Source organism: Pieris rapae, chromosome 18 (assembly GCF_905147795.1).
Source record: "Pieris rapae chromosome 18, ilPieRapa1.1, whole genome shotgun sequence".
NCBI lineage: Eukaryota > Metazoa > Arthropoda > Insecta > Lepidoptera > Pieridae > Pieris > Pieris rapae.
Window position 1 is genome coordinate 5,087,460 of NC_059526.1, and position 19,418 is coordinate 5,106,877.

General features: G+C 32.1%; 1 protein-coding gene across 3 annotated transcripts in view; it reads left to right on the forward strand.

Moving 5' to 3' along the window:
- Nucleotides 1-8,562: 8,562 nt before the first annotated feature.
- The window catches only part of LOC110994525 (synaptotagmin-5), a 30,372-nt gene continuing 19,516 nt past the window's right edge, over nucleotides 8,563-19,418 (forward strand). The window contains exons 1-2 of one of the 3 annotated variants that reach the window (XM_022261208.2): nucleotides 8,563-8,640; nucleotides 9,164-9,456. In XM_022261208.2, coding sequence (XP_022116900.2) covers nucleotides 8,637-8,640; nucleotides 9,164-9,456 — 297 coding nt within the window. In that variant the 5' untranslated portion in view covers nucleotides 8,563-8,636. Of the gene's footprint in view, nucleotides 8,641-8,992; nucleotides 9,457-19,418 lie in introns of those variants that run through there. The other 2 variants (XM_045632278.1, XM_045632277.1) reach the window with 2 other exon arrangements.

Below are 19,418 nucleotides of genomic sequence, written 5' to 3' on the forward strand. Positions count from 1 at the left end.
ATAACTTAGCGCCAAACGACGACTGCGCGCCAAACTAAGACGCGGTATGAAACTTTTTGTTTAATAAAACCCGCGATTACGTGTGCGTAAGAAAATACCGAAAGCCTCATGGAGTATAACTATTCCACCATTAAGAGGTATATTAGCCATGTGTTAGTAAATGTAGTAAGTTAGGGTAATTAGGAGAATATAATCAGGTGAGCCTCCTGCCCGTTTACCCTCTGTTCTATATATATAAAAAAAAAAAAATACCACTTTAAAAAATACTTAACGCAATTTTGTATAAAATATTGCCATGTTGGATTAAATTGATAAACGTATCGTGCTAATAAAAAAACGCTTACAGATCGCAATACTGCTTATTCACCTCCTTGAGTATCTAGAAATAAGGTAAAGTAGCGTAAACCTTGTAGGTATATAAATTGAAACTATCGCTTATAAATGTATTTTTAGGTATTACTGTGTAGTATATTTATTATAGGATTTTTAGCAGTGAAGTTGTGTTTCTGTAATACTTAGTATTCGTACCATATAAACCTACCGTACAGTGAACTCAAACAACATGCAAATTAGGCGGTAATAAATAAACGATCCCGTAGTTTGCGTAACGAGAATCTAGGCTCTCAAAATTAAAGGGATTTCATTGAAATAGTAAGTCTAGATGTGCCATAAAACATAAATGTTTATTTAAAAAAAATTCTGTTCAAAATTATGAAATACTATATCTTTAATAGTTATGAGAAAAATATAAAGACCCAACGATGTGCCCTATTATTCCAATTTTAGTAAAGCTAGTACTACTTACCAGTGCATCAAATCGAGACAAAATTAGTCTTTGTTTTTAAATAGTTTCGATATTTATAAAATATATAATTAAACGACCAATTAATTTTCAATTAACGGTTTCTACAAAATTACTGCGACCGAGGTGAATCCCGTATTGCGGTCTGCGGGGCTACCCCGAAGTCGCGTGTGCTTTATCGCAGCACTGCTAATTATATTATGTCATGTATCTCAGTTGAACAGAATAGTAAGCATTTGACATTCTTTAAAACAATACCTATGAATTCAGCTTGATTTAGTATATATCATTTTGTTTTATTAAATATGATGCGTCATCAACTAAAAGTTATCAAGCGAATCTTAAAAAGGATGATAAGAATGTGTCATTAACGTAAATGTAAATGTTTGTAATTGTCACGCATATTAAAACATCTTTATTTGCATTGCAGTCGTAATCAGCAAGAGACTATAATATATTATATTGATTAAGTGTTATATTTGAATGAGCATACTGAAAAATATAATATTGTAAATATATTTACATATTAAATGGACTATATAAAAGTCATATCCAGTGCTATAAGCTATCTATGTAAAAGACGGTTTAAAATATTCATAGTTTGCTAACGAACGGAACCGCAGCAGTGCAGGACCTCGTTTGTGGTTCAAGGTGATCTCAATTATGTCGAGAAGAATCATTAATGACTTCATTTATGATTCTTCTCGACGAAAATTCAAGAAGGTATTATGCTACAGAATAAAGCGTATTCTGTGAAAATTGTAATTTTATCAGCTGAATAGGAAAAAGATTCAATTTCAGCATTTAAATAGCATATGAAATTTTGTTTTTGAGTATGTATAGAGAAATATGTAGTTGAATTTTTAATTATAATGGGCGATATAGATGAAATTAATGAAGTGTAATTTTGTAGTTACTGAGTATACAAAAGTAAGGAAACACTACAAGTATATAATTACTTGTTTATTTTTCTATATATTTCTTAGTAAGGTTGCCAGGAAAATGCCTCTTGTTTAGCTATAAGGCCACCCGTTACACCTCCAATATTACCTATTTTTATTTGTAATGTAACGAAGTTTTAATAAATAAAGAAATGTTTTATTAAACAGGGAAAAAGTAATTTTGAATGTTTAATAATATTTTTTTAAACTTTATTCTGTTCGGCGAAGTAGAACACAACACTGTATGTCAAACATTGGGATAATTTTCATTATGACGCGGCTTATACCGTTTATTTGACGTTTATGTTGGTATCTCTAAATACTGACCACATGTTGCTGATTTTCTGTACAATTTATTTTCAATTTTACGATATATACCTTCTCACACTTGAACCTTTTGTTACATAAGTGTCCGGTGAGATAACACCACAATAACTCAAGAAGCGGGTCAAGAACCCACGTGAAACTGACATGATTCCTACCTATACTTATTTTCAAAACATCATTGCGATTTACTGATAAGTTTAACCCCTTCCTGCATTTTTGTACAAATATAATCCACACCGTTCTTTGATCAATATTTCCTGTTTGAATAAATAAAACTTCGTTTTCTACAAGAAGGATCATAAACGGTACATACGCTTCCATACTAAATACTAACAACACCATCTTTGAGTAAATAGCTGTACTAAAAATGAGTTGCAAGTTAGAAGGACATATTTCGACCGGTGCCCCGCGTAAGTGTCTTTTTAAAATTCGTTTAAAAATAGTTATCATCCCAATTTCTATTAGTAAAAATACGTAACGTTGGTGAAATATTACAATTTATCTGGACAAGGTAAGGTTTTCTGTATTTTTATGATTTTACTCTGCGAAAATGTTATTTTAAGGTTTGGACTAAATATGAGCCAACATGCAGAAATATTCCTTTTACTGTTGGTTTATATTTGGTACATTATGCATTAACGTAATACTTGCGGACTGTGGTTTTTTATTTCAATGAAAGGCAGCAGGTTCGATTATCGCATAAAAATTTTTTTTTTATAATTAAAGATATAGAACATTTATTTTTAACATCAATAAATACCTATGTGATTCAGGCTGAATGCAATCTAAATGAACAACACCCCATTCGGATGAAATACTAAGAGACTAAATTTTTAGATTCATATTGTTTTGTTGTAGTACATATAATGGACCCAATAAAGTTTTATGGTGGTGTACATAAATACCATCATTTAAAAACTTCCTAACGGCACCACTGATGAAAAGGTTTCTGATTATGATAACTACAGAAAACGGGCTAGGAATCGGCCACCTATAATACTACCTGAATCAGATTCTGACATGGAAGGCGACATTCCATTATCAGAACTTGACAATACCAGTTCACGTGCTAACAGAAACGCAAAAACTAGATGGAGGGACAGCTTTTTAGAGAAAACAGAAACAGAAATTCAGTTCTTAGGCAATACCAGCTTGCCTGCTGATATAACGGAATTAGAGTTATCATCCTGTAATCGCTTTGAAGAAATTAAACGTTTCTTACATTTCAATGATAACTCAACCCAAATTCCCAAAGGTCAGGTTGCCTATGATCTATGACCTACGTTGGCAGCAAACCCATGACCGAAGTGAGACGTTACGATAAAAAAGAAAAAGTGTACCAAGCTATTCCCCGACCAAAGGCTGTCACGACATACAACAGTCATATGGAAGGTGTGGATCTGTTAGATGCACTTCCTGGTTAGGCGGGATCCAGATCTGATCACACAAATTTTATCACCGCAATTCCGCGATTCTTTCATCTTTTAGATACGACGACGCTCAATACTTGGCTGTTATATAGACGTGGAAATACTGACGCTGGTGCATGGTTTCCCGTAGCAATTTCAAAGTAGCTGTGGTGGAAGCCCTCACTATGCCCAACCAATAAGCCCAGCACAGTCACCAAACGCGGGTCCTGCAATCTTATCGAAACTGCAATGCAGGAGAAGAAGTCCAGAGGAGCTATTGCAATAATGCCATCTTTCTGGATTCGAACTGGATGTTCGTCTTGACCAGCTGGATCACTTGCGTATCGGGTTATCCAGGTAGCGTTGCAAAGTGCCTGAGTGCAAGGGTATATCCCACATGCTATGCAGGAAATGTCAAGTTAACTTATGCTTGAATGAGAAGAGAAATTGTTTCCTGCTGTTTCATACTATTTAATACTTTTTTTGCAATTTCTGCTCATTGTGCCATATTTGAACCAAAGTGGAAAAACCTGATTTTCTTACATATTTTTTAATAAATTTTAATTTGTTAAAATACGTGTCTTTTTATTTATTTTTTTACGTAACATATATTTTTTTGGCTCGAAAACAAAAAATCATGCAGGAAGGGGTTAACTAATCATATTGTTATAATAAAAACAAAATTAAAAAAAAAACGTGTATTGTTTGACAGCATTTATGTTTTCTTAGCAGCAATATTAATTTTGTTCAATTTGGCGCCAAAGTTACTATAATAATTCGTCTTGCGGCCCGGAGAAAGACTTTCGCCTCCTTTTTCTCGATCAATTATCTAATAAAAGGTTCGAAAACAATTTCTTATAACACTTAGGATAAAAAACAAAGGATAAGAAACGAGACTCCCCTCTAAGTCGCACTCACCTACGTCATACATGTATTTAATTTTGAAATACTACAATAATAATCCACGCTTAAGCGTCAATTCCTTCTCTGTCAATCGACTTTTATATTTGTTAACTTTAAAACCTATTTAAATTATTGGGATTAGAATAATAATATAAATAACGATTAAAATAAATAACATAGTATATATATAATACATTTATTGTATCACATTATATTAAGAAAACTTCGTTTCACCACCTTTAGGTTTTGTAATATTGATTGTTAAAAATTTAAGTTAAACACAGAGTAAACATAAGCATGATAAAATACCGCTTAATTATTATTATAATTCTGATTGTAATCAGAATTATAATAATAATTGAGAACTGTCTAATGTCACTGATATACACTTCACCATCTGTGACAACTGACAATGACTTTAACATTGATAAATGATAAACGGCGTTCCACTAATCCACAGTGCACTTGCCGGCATTTTTTAATTCTATACTTTAGTTTTGTTACGTTAGTAGTTTTGATTACCGTACCTAGTACTTACTGTTCTATGTATTAAGTATTGTATAATTATAAAGTGATTATAAATGACTACAGCCGGTATTCAGAGAAGTGTAGCTATTTTAGCAAAATTTATTTGAAATAACCAGACTTATCAGTAGGCCAGAAGAAGATTCAGAATGCCTTCCGTAGTTGCAGACCGTCCTCGCGACTGTACTTCTTGCAGAATAGTTAGTGCTGTTGGTCTTATCGGCATCGGTGGATATTTGGCTAATGTTGCTTGGCAAAACAAAACAACAGCTGGAAAAGTTGCTATATCCACTATGTCACTTGGTAAGTATAAACAAAACTTAAACCGGTCTGTGCTAATGATTGGGGCAAGGGAAGAGGTTAATTTGTATATGTATCGGCGCTTCGGTATTTCTGTAAAATAGTATTCGAAAGAGAATATAGTAAGATATAATATAACTGTTGAGCAAATAAATAAAATGATAATCCCTATCCCAAATCTATAGAAAAGATTCAATAGTCGACCCAGATCCATATCTAATTTTAAGAAACAATAAGCTACTAGTATATATATTTTGCTTAAAGGAATTTAAAATTTATATTAAAATATAAAACTTAAATAAGAATTTCAAACAAATTAGATTACTGTACAGTGTGATTAAGACTAAAGGAGAAATTAAAAAGCGAAACAGTGTGAACTGTGACTCCCGATTTTAAAATCAAATAAATTTTGTATTTCCACAAGTCAAATACAGTATTAGGTTTTATTTCTGTATCTTATCCTAAGTCCATGTCCAATGAGAGAAATTTTAATTTTATAATTTGCTAAATAATAACTATAGTTTTGCATAATCCTTGTCAACCATGGTGTGTCTATTATATTATATTGGCCTTGATAAAGCAAAATTTATTGCATTGCTACTTGATTCTGATGGTAGGATGACACTTATTTTTGCAAAAATATGATTATTATCAATTCTATCTATAATATCTTTGTTTATTATAAAAAGAAATAAAAGAATTTATATCAATATATAGTATTTATATTTGAATATCATATTACAGTAACATAATGTACATGTATGTATGTCAATAACAAAAATTTAATGGTCCTTGGTTTATATTTCAACACTGTAGAATGATAACCTGTGCGACCAGAGAACCAAACATTACAGGAAACGAAATTATACCAGTGAAATGACTTGAAAAATTAATGGTTTTGGACATAACTGGTTATCATTCTACAGTGACGATTTAATTCCAGCTCTTAAATCAGGGCCAATTAATAAAAATATAAATATATTTATTTTCTTATGTTTCTCCTATAGTACTGAGTCTACCAGTCTGATATTAATTAAGTGCAGGCAGCCTAGCAATATTTAAATTAAGATTAAAAGACCATCTATTGAGTGATCCCAATCTACAGAAATGAAAGTTTTTTTTCAAATTCTAACGTCAGCATATAAGTGTTCTCATGTAAGTGACTAATGTCTATTATGAGAATAAATGTCTTTAAACCTAAGTATACCACTATTATGTTTATAAGTAAAAATAAGTATGTGAATAATGCAATATTTTTTTTCAGCATTTGTGTCTCTGGGTATTGCAAGATATAGGCAAGACTATCCTTTTAACAAAAAAGACGATAATAAAAATGTTTAAGAGTAATAAAGCTTGTTATAAAATGTATATACTGTTATATTAGTTTGTACTTGTACATAGAGTTTTAATAAAATATAGAAATAGTGAATTTGGTGTTTCATTTGTGCAGCGCCATCTAGTTTGTATGACGTGTACCTGCTAAACTAAGATTCAGATCAGAAAATGATCTACAGACATTTTACGGAAAACATGATTGATTTTGAAACATTATAATTTACAAACTTGTGTTGTAAAAAGTTACAAATACACCTTAACCAACACCGACAATTTCCATGGTAATGCTTATTAGCAGTATTGGCTCAAATTTTTGCTAAATTTCTTTCTAGGTGTTTACAGTTTTAGGTCTAGTCTAATATATCTTTAAAAAGTAATAACAATAACACGTTTTTAGAGAATAAGGACTGTCGATTTATAAATAAGTTCAGGAGTACGTTCTTATGTTTTCTTTAGGGCCCTGCAGGTTAAAGGTTGGTGGACTGGCTTACTAAGCCAGCCTAGACCAGTATTCCAGGACTACGTGAGTGACTGATTCCTCTGCGCTGAAACAGCCTCTGCACTTCACGGCTTTCTGTTGCGCCTAGGACAAAAAGATGTTTATTAAAATTATAAAACAATGATAGGGACAATTAAGGACACAATGGGCCCTAAATGTCCCTATCAGTGGAAAGAGTTTTAGTTGTTCTTGTTATTTTGTCAACTCTTACTGTGCTATCTGGACTGTCAGTAGCACTTTCTGAATAGGGTTACCATGACTGCAAATTAGCGATTATAAAACCTCTAAAGATTTTTATCAGTTGGAAACACATGAAAAATAACTGAAATTTTATACATACCTAAATGAAAAACAAACCATCTATCCAAACATACCTTTATAATCCAGAAGTTTAAATAACATTTACGTTATTTATAAGCATTATTGTAAAGGTGTATACACGCACGAGCACTTATTGCTCACTGAACTGTTGGGTCCAAAAAGGGTTAATAGAAATCTACATAGAAAAAGCCGAATTGTGTAGAGATATAATTTCCACGTTGAAATGTTTCCTTAAATTATTTTCACATAAAAGAAGGAAACGCAGAATTCATGTTCAAATCCATACATGCATAATCATAGATTATTTTAGCAGTATCTTAAGTTTGAACCCATTAAAAAAACGTCGATCATAGACATAAAGAAATACATGAGTTTCTGTGCCATAAGAAATGAAATAAATCGTTTAATTGAGATAGTGGTACAATAAGGTACATTAATTATAAAAATTCGCACAGTCCGCCATATATATAGGCATGCAAAGGCCACCACTTCCAATACAAACAAACAGAAGCGAGAGTGAATATCTGAAAAACAGCGTCTAAAGTAATCTCGACGCTCCAAAGTAAACGGATGACACTGAAAATCAACTCTGAATAACAATGAACTCATCCTTACAAGCTTTTAGTAGACGTCCACGCTAACGTAACTAAATGAATGGTATTACTCGATTAGGTCGATGCAATAATGTCTACATCGGGACAGATCGCAGCCACAGTATGTCGCATGGCAGTATTATTACTCTTACAGGCATAATATACACGTGTAATCACATACGGTCCTAGCTATAAAGTACCTATTCCACGCCCTTTAAGGCGATTTTTTTAAATGAGCCGGTGTAATGAAACCTTCATTTTTTTATAGAAAAGGGGCAGACGGTTCATCTGATTTTAAAGATTGTTTCCGGCCTGTTATGGGCCTCAGCATTTATGTAATAAAACATAAGGGAACATTGTAATATCTTTCTTATTGAAACCTACACGTAGCTCCGCCACTAAGACGTTGATGTATGTAAATACAGTCGAATATAGAAGTTTGTTAAATACGGCGTAGTATTATTACATATACTGACAATAGAAAAACCCTTAGAAGACTGGGGACAGTGGCCGTTAATCAAACGAGTTATGGATTGAAGTTACTGCCTTGATTATATTCACTGTGACAGACCGAAGTAAACAAGTCGCGCTAATGATAAGACGACGCCGCCCAGAGCAGACGCGCGCCCAGCCGCCCGCCCAACATTAAAATTAAAGCAGAGGAAAAAAACTAAACAGCTGATGGGTAAGAATTTTATTCAATAATATGGTTATTATCAATTAATAATTGCTTCCGTATTTAACGATTGCGAGGGTGCCATATGGAACACTTCCACCGTGTCAGTTTATTGCATTTTAAGATTGATTTAAAAACAAATGAATGTTAGTACATTACATTGTACTGTATCATCATTGCCTTTTGACTAATGAAGACTTAGCAGCTATTTGATTTTTAATGAATATTTTCTATGCGCATGTTTTTACAATCTGTTGATGTTTGCATAGCAATTAAGCAAATCAAATAACCGTGTAAAATTGCTTTTACAACATTTCACACCGTATTTATGATGACTACAATCTGCATAATGTAATGACCTTTAGCTCATATTAAGCTGATCATCCGAACCGTCTATAGTTTTTGACTATCTAATTTCATAAAAAGGATCCTTTTTTAAACATACTATGCCTAAGTTCCATAACAATAAATGAGGTTTATCGTGGCAGTATACGATCGATGTTGTTCTATAGTATAATTTTGTTATCTTCAGATAAGTTGTGGGCAGGGTACGTGTTTAGTGAGGCACCTTGGGACGACAGTGACTACGTAATGGATGAATATCATAGAGATTGGAAAGAAGGTGCTACCAGAAAAATTGTTAATAATGTTGCGAAGCCTGAAGCAAGGATTGCACGTGAAGGAATGGGAAATGTTTGGAGCGGTATTTTGGGAGCGATGTTGGGTGCCGGAACTGTTCTTATAATTGCCGTTTTGCTGTTCATATTTCGACGCCCGAAAAAACTTGAGAAGCCATCGCTGGCGCCTATGGAAGTTAGTCCAAATGTGAGTAGCAGTTAAATGTTTAATGTTTGCTTGAGATACTTGTATGGAATAAGCGATCTTTAAGGGACAAATTGAAACCTAAAATCTGATGACGTATATGTTTCTAGAGGACGCAGTACGTATAATTTTTTTTTCTTCAATTTGGGCAGTAGCAATTTTACCGCGTAATGGCTTAAGAAGCGACTACAATTTTTGTCAAATGTTTTATAATGCTATGAAACTTGATATGAATCTATATTAAAATGAATCGATAAGTAAAATTTAATAAACCGAATCACAAATAGAATCCTTTACGTATTATTTATATAAATGAAAAATCAAAATTGCAAAAAGCGAACGTAAGCCGCAAATGTTACGTTGATAAGGAAAAATTATTTCCGTCTTAGAAGTCGGAAGAAACAAAGTTAATATGACCTCGCGCCCACGATTGTGTACTTCCAATGCTGGCATTTAATTTTTTACTTAAAGAAAACAGCTCATAATAGTTGACACAATATATATGAATTATATTTGAGATGAAAATCTCGCCTTACAGCACCTTAATCCTGCAAAGGGATATTTGTATTGTATTGTATCAATTGTTAACTACATGCGAAGTAGACGAAATTTCACTTTCCGATATATAAGAGTATAATACTTTCCTAGGTACACTTTTCATACAAACAGACAAAATCTACCCAGAGGTTTCAAAATGATAGCTTAATAATATATGATAACACACAAGCCTATAACCTTTTATAAAAACTAAGGAAATTCTTAATATCTATCAGACGAAATTTCGGTCATATTTCCCCAGGGAGCAGTGCCATGCGACAAAATGAGCAACTTTGACAATCCAGTTATAACTTATTCTTTGTTCTTGACTCGTTTAAGATTTGTTCAATGTTTAAATGATAAATATTTTCGTTATTTGGTGAAGTTAATAAAATAGCCGATAATTCGATTGAATTGCGACTTATGTACCTATATAAATTGCTTTAAGTTGTTATATTTTTCAATTTCCTTTATTTTTCCATATACCTACACATACATAAATACATAATCTGATGTAACCATAAGAGCAGGGCATTATCAGAAAGGTCGTTTTTAAATAAACAAACTACATAACGTACATAGAACATACATAGTCAATTAAAAACCTTCTTCTCGTATGTTTATTTAATTTGTAATTTATATTTATGTCAATTATATAAGGTGAAAAATTCAATAAAAAAAACTAATTACTATTGTTATCGCCCTGAGGACACCGGTTTAATTTTTTGCAACAGTCCTTCGAAAACAGACTGATTTGAAATGTTCCAGCTACGATATAGGCTGTGTAAAATTGTAGATTTATAGAAACAAGGAATTTTACAATTTATTTGCATTAATGCCATCTTTATACTCAATGTATTAAATGTGTTGTACTATTTAAGTTGTCCTTGTGTAAAGCGACATCTCGAAGAATATTTTGAAGGAAAACATTTGAGAGCCGACTGATGGGGACTCTCTTCCTAGGACAAAGATGGCGCCGTGTTAGGAACTGCGTGAATATTGATTATGTTTTAAATCGAAATATTACTCGTATACGTACTCCTCCTTTAAAGGCCGGCAACGCATCTACTAAAAATAAGAGTCTATAGGCTGCGATGACTGCCTTTTTGGGCGTCCCGCAGGCTCGCTTGCCTCCCCTTTTATATAAAAAAAATTGCATATGTAATTTTTTTCGTTTTTCATTCAATGGAACAACCAATATCCTCATCATGTCCTAATTTTATACAATAATATTTTGAATGTTTATACGGAATCTTCAATTGAATTATTTCCTAAAATAATATCCCCGGCTGCGTCTTTCTATCTTTGTAAATGCGATACGCGATAGACTCAAATAATACTTCCCCCCTCAGTTTGAGTCTCCTTACTCTCTATTCAAACAGGTGATGCCTCCGAATCACAGCATTGCATCAATAGAATTGGTTTTCTATATGCGCAATAATTCGTCAAAAAATCTGTATACACAAAGACCACAACTTATCTATAGACTATAAATGAAAATACCATACAGATGCAATCTGTTGTCAAGACCTATAGGGTTGCCGCTGGGTTATTATGTTTTAGGTGCAAAAGAGAATGAGTTTATTTGCTATACACACATATACGAAGGTAGAGATATTATTTAACTTCCACTTTCACTATGAAATTGTATGTATAATTCATTAAGTCAATTGTCAAATGGAAGAGACTCTCTCTTTCAACTGTAAATACTTTTTTACTGTGTAATAAAGTATCTATTTTTCTTTTACTTTTATAATGGCTTTTTGCCAGCGAGTAATTGTGTAGTGAACGGCAAATGGAATTTACTTACAACGTTTGTTATCAACGTAGTAATAACAACTAGCAAGTAATAACACGATGCAGACGGTACTGAATAGTAAACTATGTTTAGATGTCTGTCTGCTGGTATCTTATGTCAAGTATTAAAGATATGATTGTCTTTTGTTTTAAAAATGGACTTTCAACAAAGCTTCGTCTTAAAGTCATTGCCCTGATACGATATAAAAAGTTAAAACAATATTCATATTGAAATTTCTATATAAAATAAATCGTTACCAGTAATTTAGACTACACAAGAAATATAATTTAATAAATTTTGTTTGTTTAACTCTTGACGTCTCGACACTTTTTTTTTTTATTTATTATATTTCTTCTTAGGAAACAATTTATTTTTGATACATATCCACGAATTTCTGGATTGGCTATGTACAATATAGGTAAATATAGTAAAGGAATAAATTAGTATTTTTCTAAATTACTTTTATTATAAAATCTTCTTACGCAATCAAGTCAAGTTAAACACTTTCTATTTCGTTAGAGTCTTCGAATTAACGATAAGCACGAAAAATTGTACGAAATTAAAAACTATTACAAGAAGGAAGGAGTTGCAAACATTTTCCATGAATAATTAAATTGCTTTCGTAATTTGAATCATTTGGGGAGCGAGGGACGCAGGGGAGGGGGAGGCGTTCGTGCGTCACCCTGATCGATGCAGCACTTGTTGCCGCGTTCAACAGGCTCCAAATATCTATAATAACCAAGGACCTCCAAATCTCAGAGGTTAGTTGACCTTATTCCGCAATGACGTGAGAAATCTAATAAAATGTCCGCATTATTATGTAGAGTAAATATTACGTAAGGTAACATTATACACCTTGTAGTAAAGCCTTCTAAAAAGGGCACATATTTCATTTCATTAGTTAACGAATTACATATGTTACCATTTTCATTATCCCTTTAGTGACAAAAGTTCTATTAATTATAATGAGCTATATTTTTTAATTGTAAATTTGTTTCTCTTAATTTATTTCTTATGTTTATATGTAGTGTAGTGTGTGATTTTTTATTGGTTATTCTATGATTATATTAATTTAGAGGCGCCGTTTAGGACACGATTGTGTTCTTGTAAACAAATTTTAAATTCAGCATCAATTGATTATAAAATGCTGTTTTTAATAATTGAACAGTTTTATTTTTATTAATTTTAATTGTTAAGATTTTTGTTTAGTATAAGTGTTGAGTTCACTCCTAGTTTTCGTCACGTTTGCCACCTGTTCTATAAAAAAATTAAGTCGTATGGGCCTACTGATATTAGGTGTTGCTGGTGACAGCAACTTAAAGCTCAGTTGGGCACATTCCTGATGTGTTTGGAAGTTAGTATTTCTTTTCTATTTTTATAATTAACTTTAGCTTTTTTCTTTCCTTTTTTTTGAAATAGAGTTATTTTTTACATATACATATACATTGTGTATTACATAGGCTGTTGCCTGACTTCCTGCAAATATATCTCATAGAATATATTAATAAAACTTTTCTTAAAAAGTCAGTGTGATGTGATTTATCGTATCTATTACATAATGAATGTATAATGTAAAGGTCTTTATGTCTACTTGTGTAATTTCTAAACTTTTTTCCACTAATCCTCTTGTAAATCTCTACCTAAAAGATGCCCAAAGAATTTCGTTTTAATAAAGTTTAAAATTCAATTATTATTTCGTACGGAGTTATATCGTCATATAAAACTACCAAGTTTAGCCAATTAACTACGCGATATCAAGTGATAGCTCTTGAAATAAATTTAAACTAAACAGTATAAAAGAACAGTATACTGGTGCAAACACATTTCTGTGTCTGTTTTCTTGATAACTTACTTGTATGCTACAAGGTTAAGACTTTTGCCTGACACGATGTTGTATGTTTGTATGATTATTGTATGTTTGATAATGAACGTCCATATTACAAAAAAGAAATAAAAGCTTTAAATTTTAATTTTACATAGCAAAGGCATAGGGGGAGTAAGCACTGGCAAGAACCATTCCTTTTAATAGCCATGTTTCTGGTAAGAAATTTAACAGCTCTTTTTTTCGGAGTATTAATTACCGAATGTTGCGTGTCTTGAAAAGCTATAACCGATACGTTGACTTGCTACCGCCATATCACTCTCCTCAGCTGATGTCAGTGCATTAGGGATGTAGAGAAGAATTAAGACAAAGGGTCTCAAAAATGCAGCTATTACACTATCAATACGAATTGGGGTTACCACTTCAAAAATAGCCATATCGATCAATAAAACATTTACATTCTCCGGTAATATAAATTTATAACGAGAAAAGACGATAAAATAAAACCGTTCAAATGCGTTCCATAAAGTTGTGGTTATAAAACTAGAAGCATAAAGCTGTCATTATGCGCAAGTACGTTTTAAAGTTTCTGAGAGGGTTTTCTAATAAGCTTGTCTTGGGTGGTTCGAATTTATCGAACATTTGTTATATGTGAATCTAAAATGGTGCTATTAGCTAATTAATCTTACCTTAATTTGCATAATGTTATGCCCTAGACGGGCGTCCGCATTGTATTCGCAAGTCTCCATTGCGTTCTGTCTTGAGCATCGTATTTCACCTCGCTCCAAGTCTTTTCGGATTTCATTGCTGCCAGGTCTGCTCGGGAGGGCCACGATTCCGCTTTCCTTGCGGGTTCCAATTATTATAACTATAAAAACTCCTGAGATTAGGTTATAATTGGAGCTTGGATATACAAACAGCAAAAACGCTAAAGTTTAAGAATAGATACCGACTATATAAACATAATATGATTAGGTAAAATATCAAAATATTGAATAAGTTACCAAAGTAAGACTTTAGGTATAGGACGCAGAAAATTGTAGGAAGGCGTAAAATTTCAAAGTTTTGTTAAATATCATGTTTAAGGAAACATTCTGTTTTATTATTTTTTGTCTTTATTTAGATTAAGCTTCAAATTTTTCTTCTCATATCACATTTGGATATGCACTTCTTGCAGTTTACTCATATTTCTTTTTTTAGTTTTTCCCTTACTAGGGTTGTCTGAAGGAGATCACTTATATTTTTTGTAAATTGTGTTTTATTCTTTAATGCAACGGAGTGTGAATAAAGAAATAACAAATTCTGTGTAGACGATATGGCAGACTACTTATTACTTAACAATTTCCACAGAAACCGATCCATATTTGATGTCAATATCTTCCTTTAGCTCATCAATCAATAACAACTTGTCTCTGGATCCGGTGTGTACATTACTCCACGTCATGTTACTGTTACTCCGATATCCATCTTATACAGTAGTGTATCACGTGTTAAATGCATTTTGTATTCGGATTACATTTTTTTTTCATAGAACAGGGGGCAAACGGGCAGGAGGCTCATCTGATGTTAAGTGATACCGCCACACATGGACACTCTCAATGTCAGATGGACTTAACGCATTTTATATAAATATAAGACTTAAAATAACATTGATCAATGTGTGAAACCTTCTGTAGGTTTCTTATTAATCTGTTATTTCTTAAATATTTTAAAAATCACACATAAATATTGCGTTTATATACCTACGCACTTTATGTGTAACGTTTTAAAAGTTCGCATTTTTTCATAGACAGATATGACATAACATTTATTACTAACAAAACACACACACAGAAACACACAAAATAATAATAATAAAAAATAACAAATAACAAACAATTTTTTAGGAACATTGTAGGTTTTAAGTGTGTAATGTGTGTGTTTTGTGGTTCCCATTATGCTGATTATAATTAAATAATAATAATTAACGTTGTAACTTTATTTATTACATTATTTATAAAAATTTCGATTAAATAATAATACTGAACTCCGGTACACTGAATTAATATTGCATAGAAACAAGTTATAAAGCGCCGAGATACAAAGGCATAACTCTCGAACCGCATAAGACTAATTTTAAATGGACGTTATAAATACCTCCCAAATTTAATATTAATTCTCCTTATTACTAGTTTCTAGAGTGTCCTTTGAGCTCAAGAAAACATTATTAATTATTTACTTTGATTATAAATTCTGGTGAAAGCCTACAAACGTCACCGAACTCGAGAATTATTTAGCTAAGTTATTACACTATACTGATACTCGTACATACCTAATTGTTTATGTTATACATATATGTATAACTTAAACAATTTATATTTTCATGCGATTCTATGCTGCCTTGAACCGCAGAAGTCTTTTACGGTAAGGTCATTAAAAAATTCGTCTTGAAACCAAATATCAACGACATTTGTCAGGCACCGATGCTGACCAGGGGACAAGTAAGAACTTTTCGATAAACTTGGTTTATAGAAACGTTCTAAGACCTTATGTAGTGTAAATAATAATCCTATTATTACGCCTTATTTACTTAATGATGTCCCTGAAAGCGCTGTGGTCACAAACTTGCCCGAGTGTCCATAGCGAGCGTACTAAGTGAGTTGTTATATTTAGTTTTATCTTTCTTTATTATTATGTTAACCTGTTAGTGTCAACAAATGTTTCTTTTCTTCTTTCCTTCTTGAACGTTTAAGTTAGATACTCGTAGATAGAGTTCACTAAAACATACTGTTAATGTGGAATTTGAGAACGGCTGCGGCGTAAAATTTAAGCAAATGGTGTATACATTTTATCGTATAGTGAATATATATTCTTATCTAAATATATTAAATATCAATGAACATATGTGATATGAAGGTAGCGCTACTTGATATAAAAAAAGTGTTTATTCATTTTAAGTAGTTACATTTTCATTCCTCGGTGTAAGATTTGGAAACCCTTTTAAGTAAAAAATACCTGTTCCTAGCTCTTCCATAAACAAACTTAATTCTTAATTACTTAAAATAATTACATTATTTAACCTTATTTTTTTTAAACCGTTATCAACACGCCTGAGAGCATGAGTGTGGGTGCAAATGTGTGAGTGAGTGAATGAGTGAGTCGGTGAGTGAATGAATAAAGTGTGTAATTACATATTAGGTCTCAGAAGCAGCTCTAACACTGCATAGGGCGTGTTCATAAGCCACTCCTTTAGTCGTGTTTATAGATTGCAAGTAGACGGTGAGGTATGACGCAGCCTATTTTATTTATTATAAATATAGTCTGCTTGCAAAGTGTGTCTAGCGGAGTCGGTCCTTATATTTACGTATTTAGATGACATTTTCATTATAGTTGTAATCCCGCAGTGAAAGCCGAAAGCCACGCGATAATTGCCGTACCTAAATAGCAAATATCAAAGTTCATGTGGCCGCAACATTCATTATATATTTGTTAATGCTTAAAATGGCCTGGACAATATATGTAGGGTTTGCAAAAAATGTAGGTCTAATTCATATATGCTATGTTTCGAAAAAAAAAATGTAAAACGTACTTTTCAATTTACCTTCTCAACTTTCAAAAATTTTCCAGTTTTTAAAGCCTTATTTCACAAATTTTAATTTTCTCTTAGAAAATGTTTTTATATGCCCTTTACACATGCCACATCGTATCTTATCGTTTCCACTATATTGGAAAAGTAGCGGCTTATAGCATTTTTCTCACAATATCTAGAATAAATTCCTACAGGTTTTTAAACGTTGGTGCGAAATTTCTTTTAATTTTGAAAAATTGTTGATACCAAATAGCCATGTTTGTTTCTCGTATAATTAATAATTTTTATTATAATTTTCATATGAAATAAATATTTTTTTTATACGTGTGTATATTAATAAGTCCGTATACACATAATGTCAACGTCATTGGTTGTTACGACTATCGGTTTTTACGACCAAATATGAATAGTCCCGTCGATGTCCTTATTGTAGATTTTAAATATTTTAACCAAGTGTAACACTGTCAAACCGTTTGCCCCCTGTTCTATAAAAAAAAAAGAAGCATTGGAACCGAGTTCTCGATTTCCTACTTCAAAAAGCCTTTACCAATCTGAGGTTTTATCATTAAACTTGAACAAATAGTTTTCAAGGGGACAGGCAAAGTAAAGGGTTTAAATGGAATATCTCAGATGCCCTAACTATATCGTAAGTACTTTGGAGAAATTTAATTGAATTTAAAATGTAACTACGGGTGCCAATAAAAATCTCAAAGGGACAATTAAAGCTGTTTTCGATCAGATTTACATTAGACGTAAAGAAAGAGGTTTGGAACGCTTAATTACGCCGTCTTAATTATCACGTAGGTAATCGTGATGATCTTGAAGTACATATTTCCGAAACAATTCGACTTAGGATCCTTAAAGAACAAGGCTTACCATTTCCTCAAAGACCGACATCGCACTGGCGAGCCCTATGGTATTGAGGACTTAACATCACGTCAGCAATTTTAAATAAAAAATATACTTGATTTATTTAAAATTGTTGTGACTGCAAAGTATAAACTAACTATCATATTCACTTTATTTTATCTTCTAACTAATGATATGGATACATCCAGGCAATGTCAGATGTATTTAACAAGTCAGTTAATTTAATAATATATTGACTTCCCTTTTTTACTTCTCTCTAAGTTAGTAACGAGCCTGTTCAACCTATTTTTGTATGCCTACGTTAGAATTGTCTTTTCATGAACTATAAATAAATACGAAGCAAAAAAGAGTTTTTGGTTATTTAAGGCACACACACGTAGTTAGCAACATCTATATACATTATATCCATATAACTATGCTTTAGTAGTAAATGTGTACACATAAGGGAGGCGAATGCAAACAAAGGTAGGTTTTATACATAACTACATATGGTGTACTATACTGAACTGTAGTTCATCATTCTATCATTTATTACACGTAAATTCCCGTTAAATGGCATGACAGACAATTCTTCTGTTTCTGTACATTGTGTTACTAATATGAATAAGATAGAATTACAAAATATAGAAAACAACAACAGAGTGTTTTCCATTCTGTAGTGTTATTGGACAATTCCTTTATTAATTATACTTTATAGTAAATTTGTATAGACTTAAATTACTTGTCGTATGTTAGGCTAGAATTGTACTTTTCTATGATGTCTAAGAAAAGTCAGATGCAATAAAAAAACTTACGCATTGTGACTGACATACATTCACTTTTTGGAGATCAAATGCAAGACACACAGAGAGTAAGTAGATTTTGACGCACGTCCTTTAGGTAAAAAAATATTTAATATTTCTTTTGCTGTATTGCTCTTTTCAAATCATAGCTTTGAAACGGTTTTACTAGCTGTTCAAGGAAGACAAGGCTATGGTTAGATTAAGACTAAATCTAGACAATACTGGACTAGTCTCGACTTGGATAGACTCGAAATTTAATTTTTAGAGTAACTTTGACTTCCGTATTGTAAATCTAATACGTTTTTAACTAGAGACAGACATGCATAACTTTAAATCTTACACTAGAAATCGAAGCACAAGTCCATAGACGCCCAATTTTTATTCAATCAACAAATCACAAATATTAAGTAAAAGAAAAAGTCTTTTCGCATTATAGTATATATGAACTTGTAATCAAATCTCTTTGGCTATACTATTTGTATCTGGCTGGTTTTGGCATCATTAAAAGTTTAGACTTTCAAGAAGGTAATTCCAAATTCAAATAAGGAAAATGTGTGATTGTAATTTGTTTTTCATACAGTCAAAATG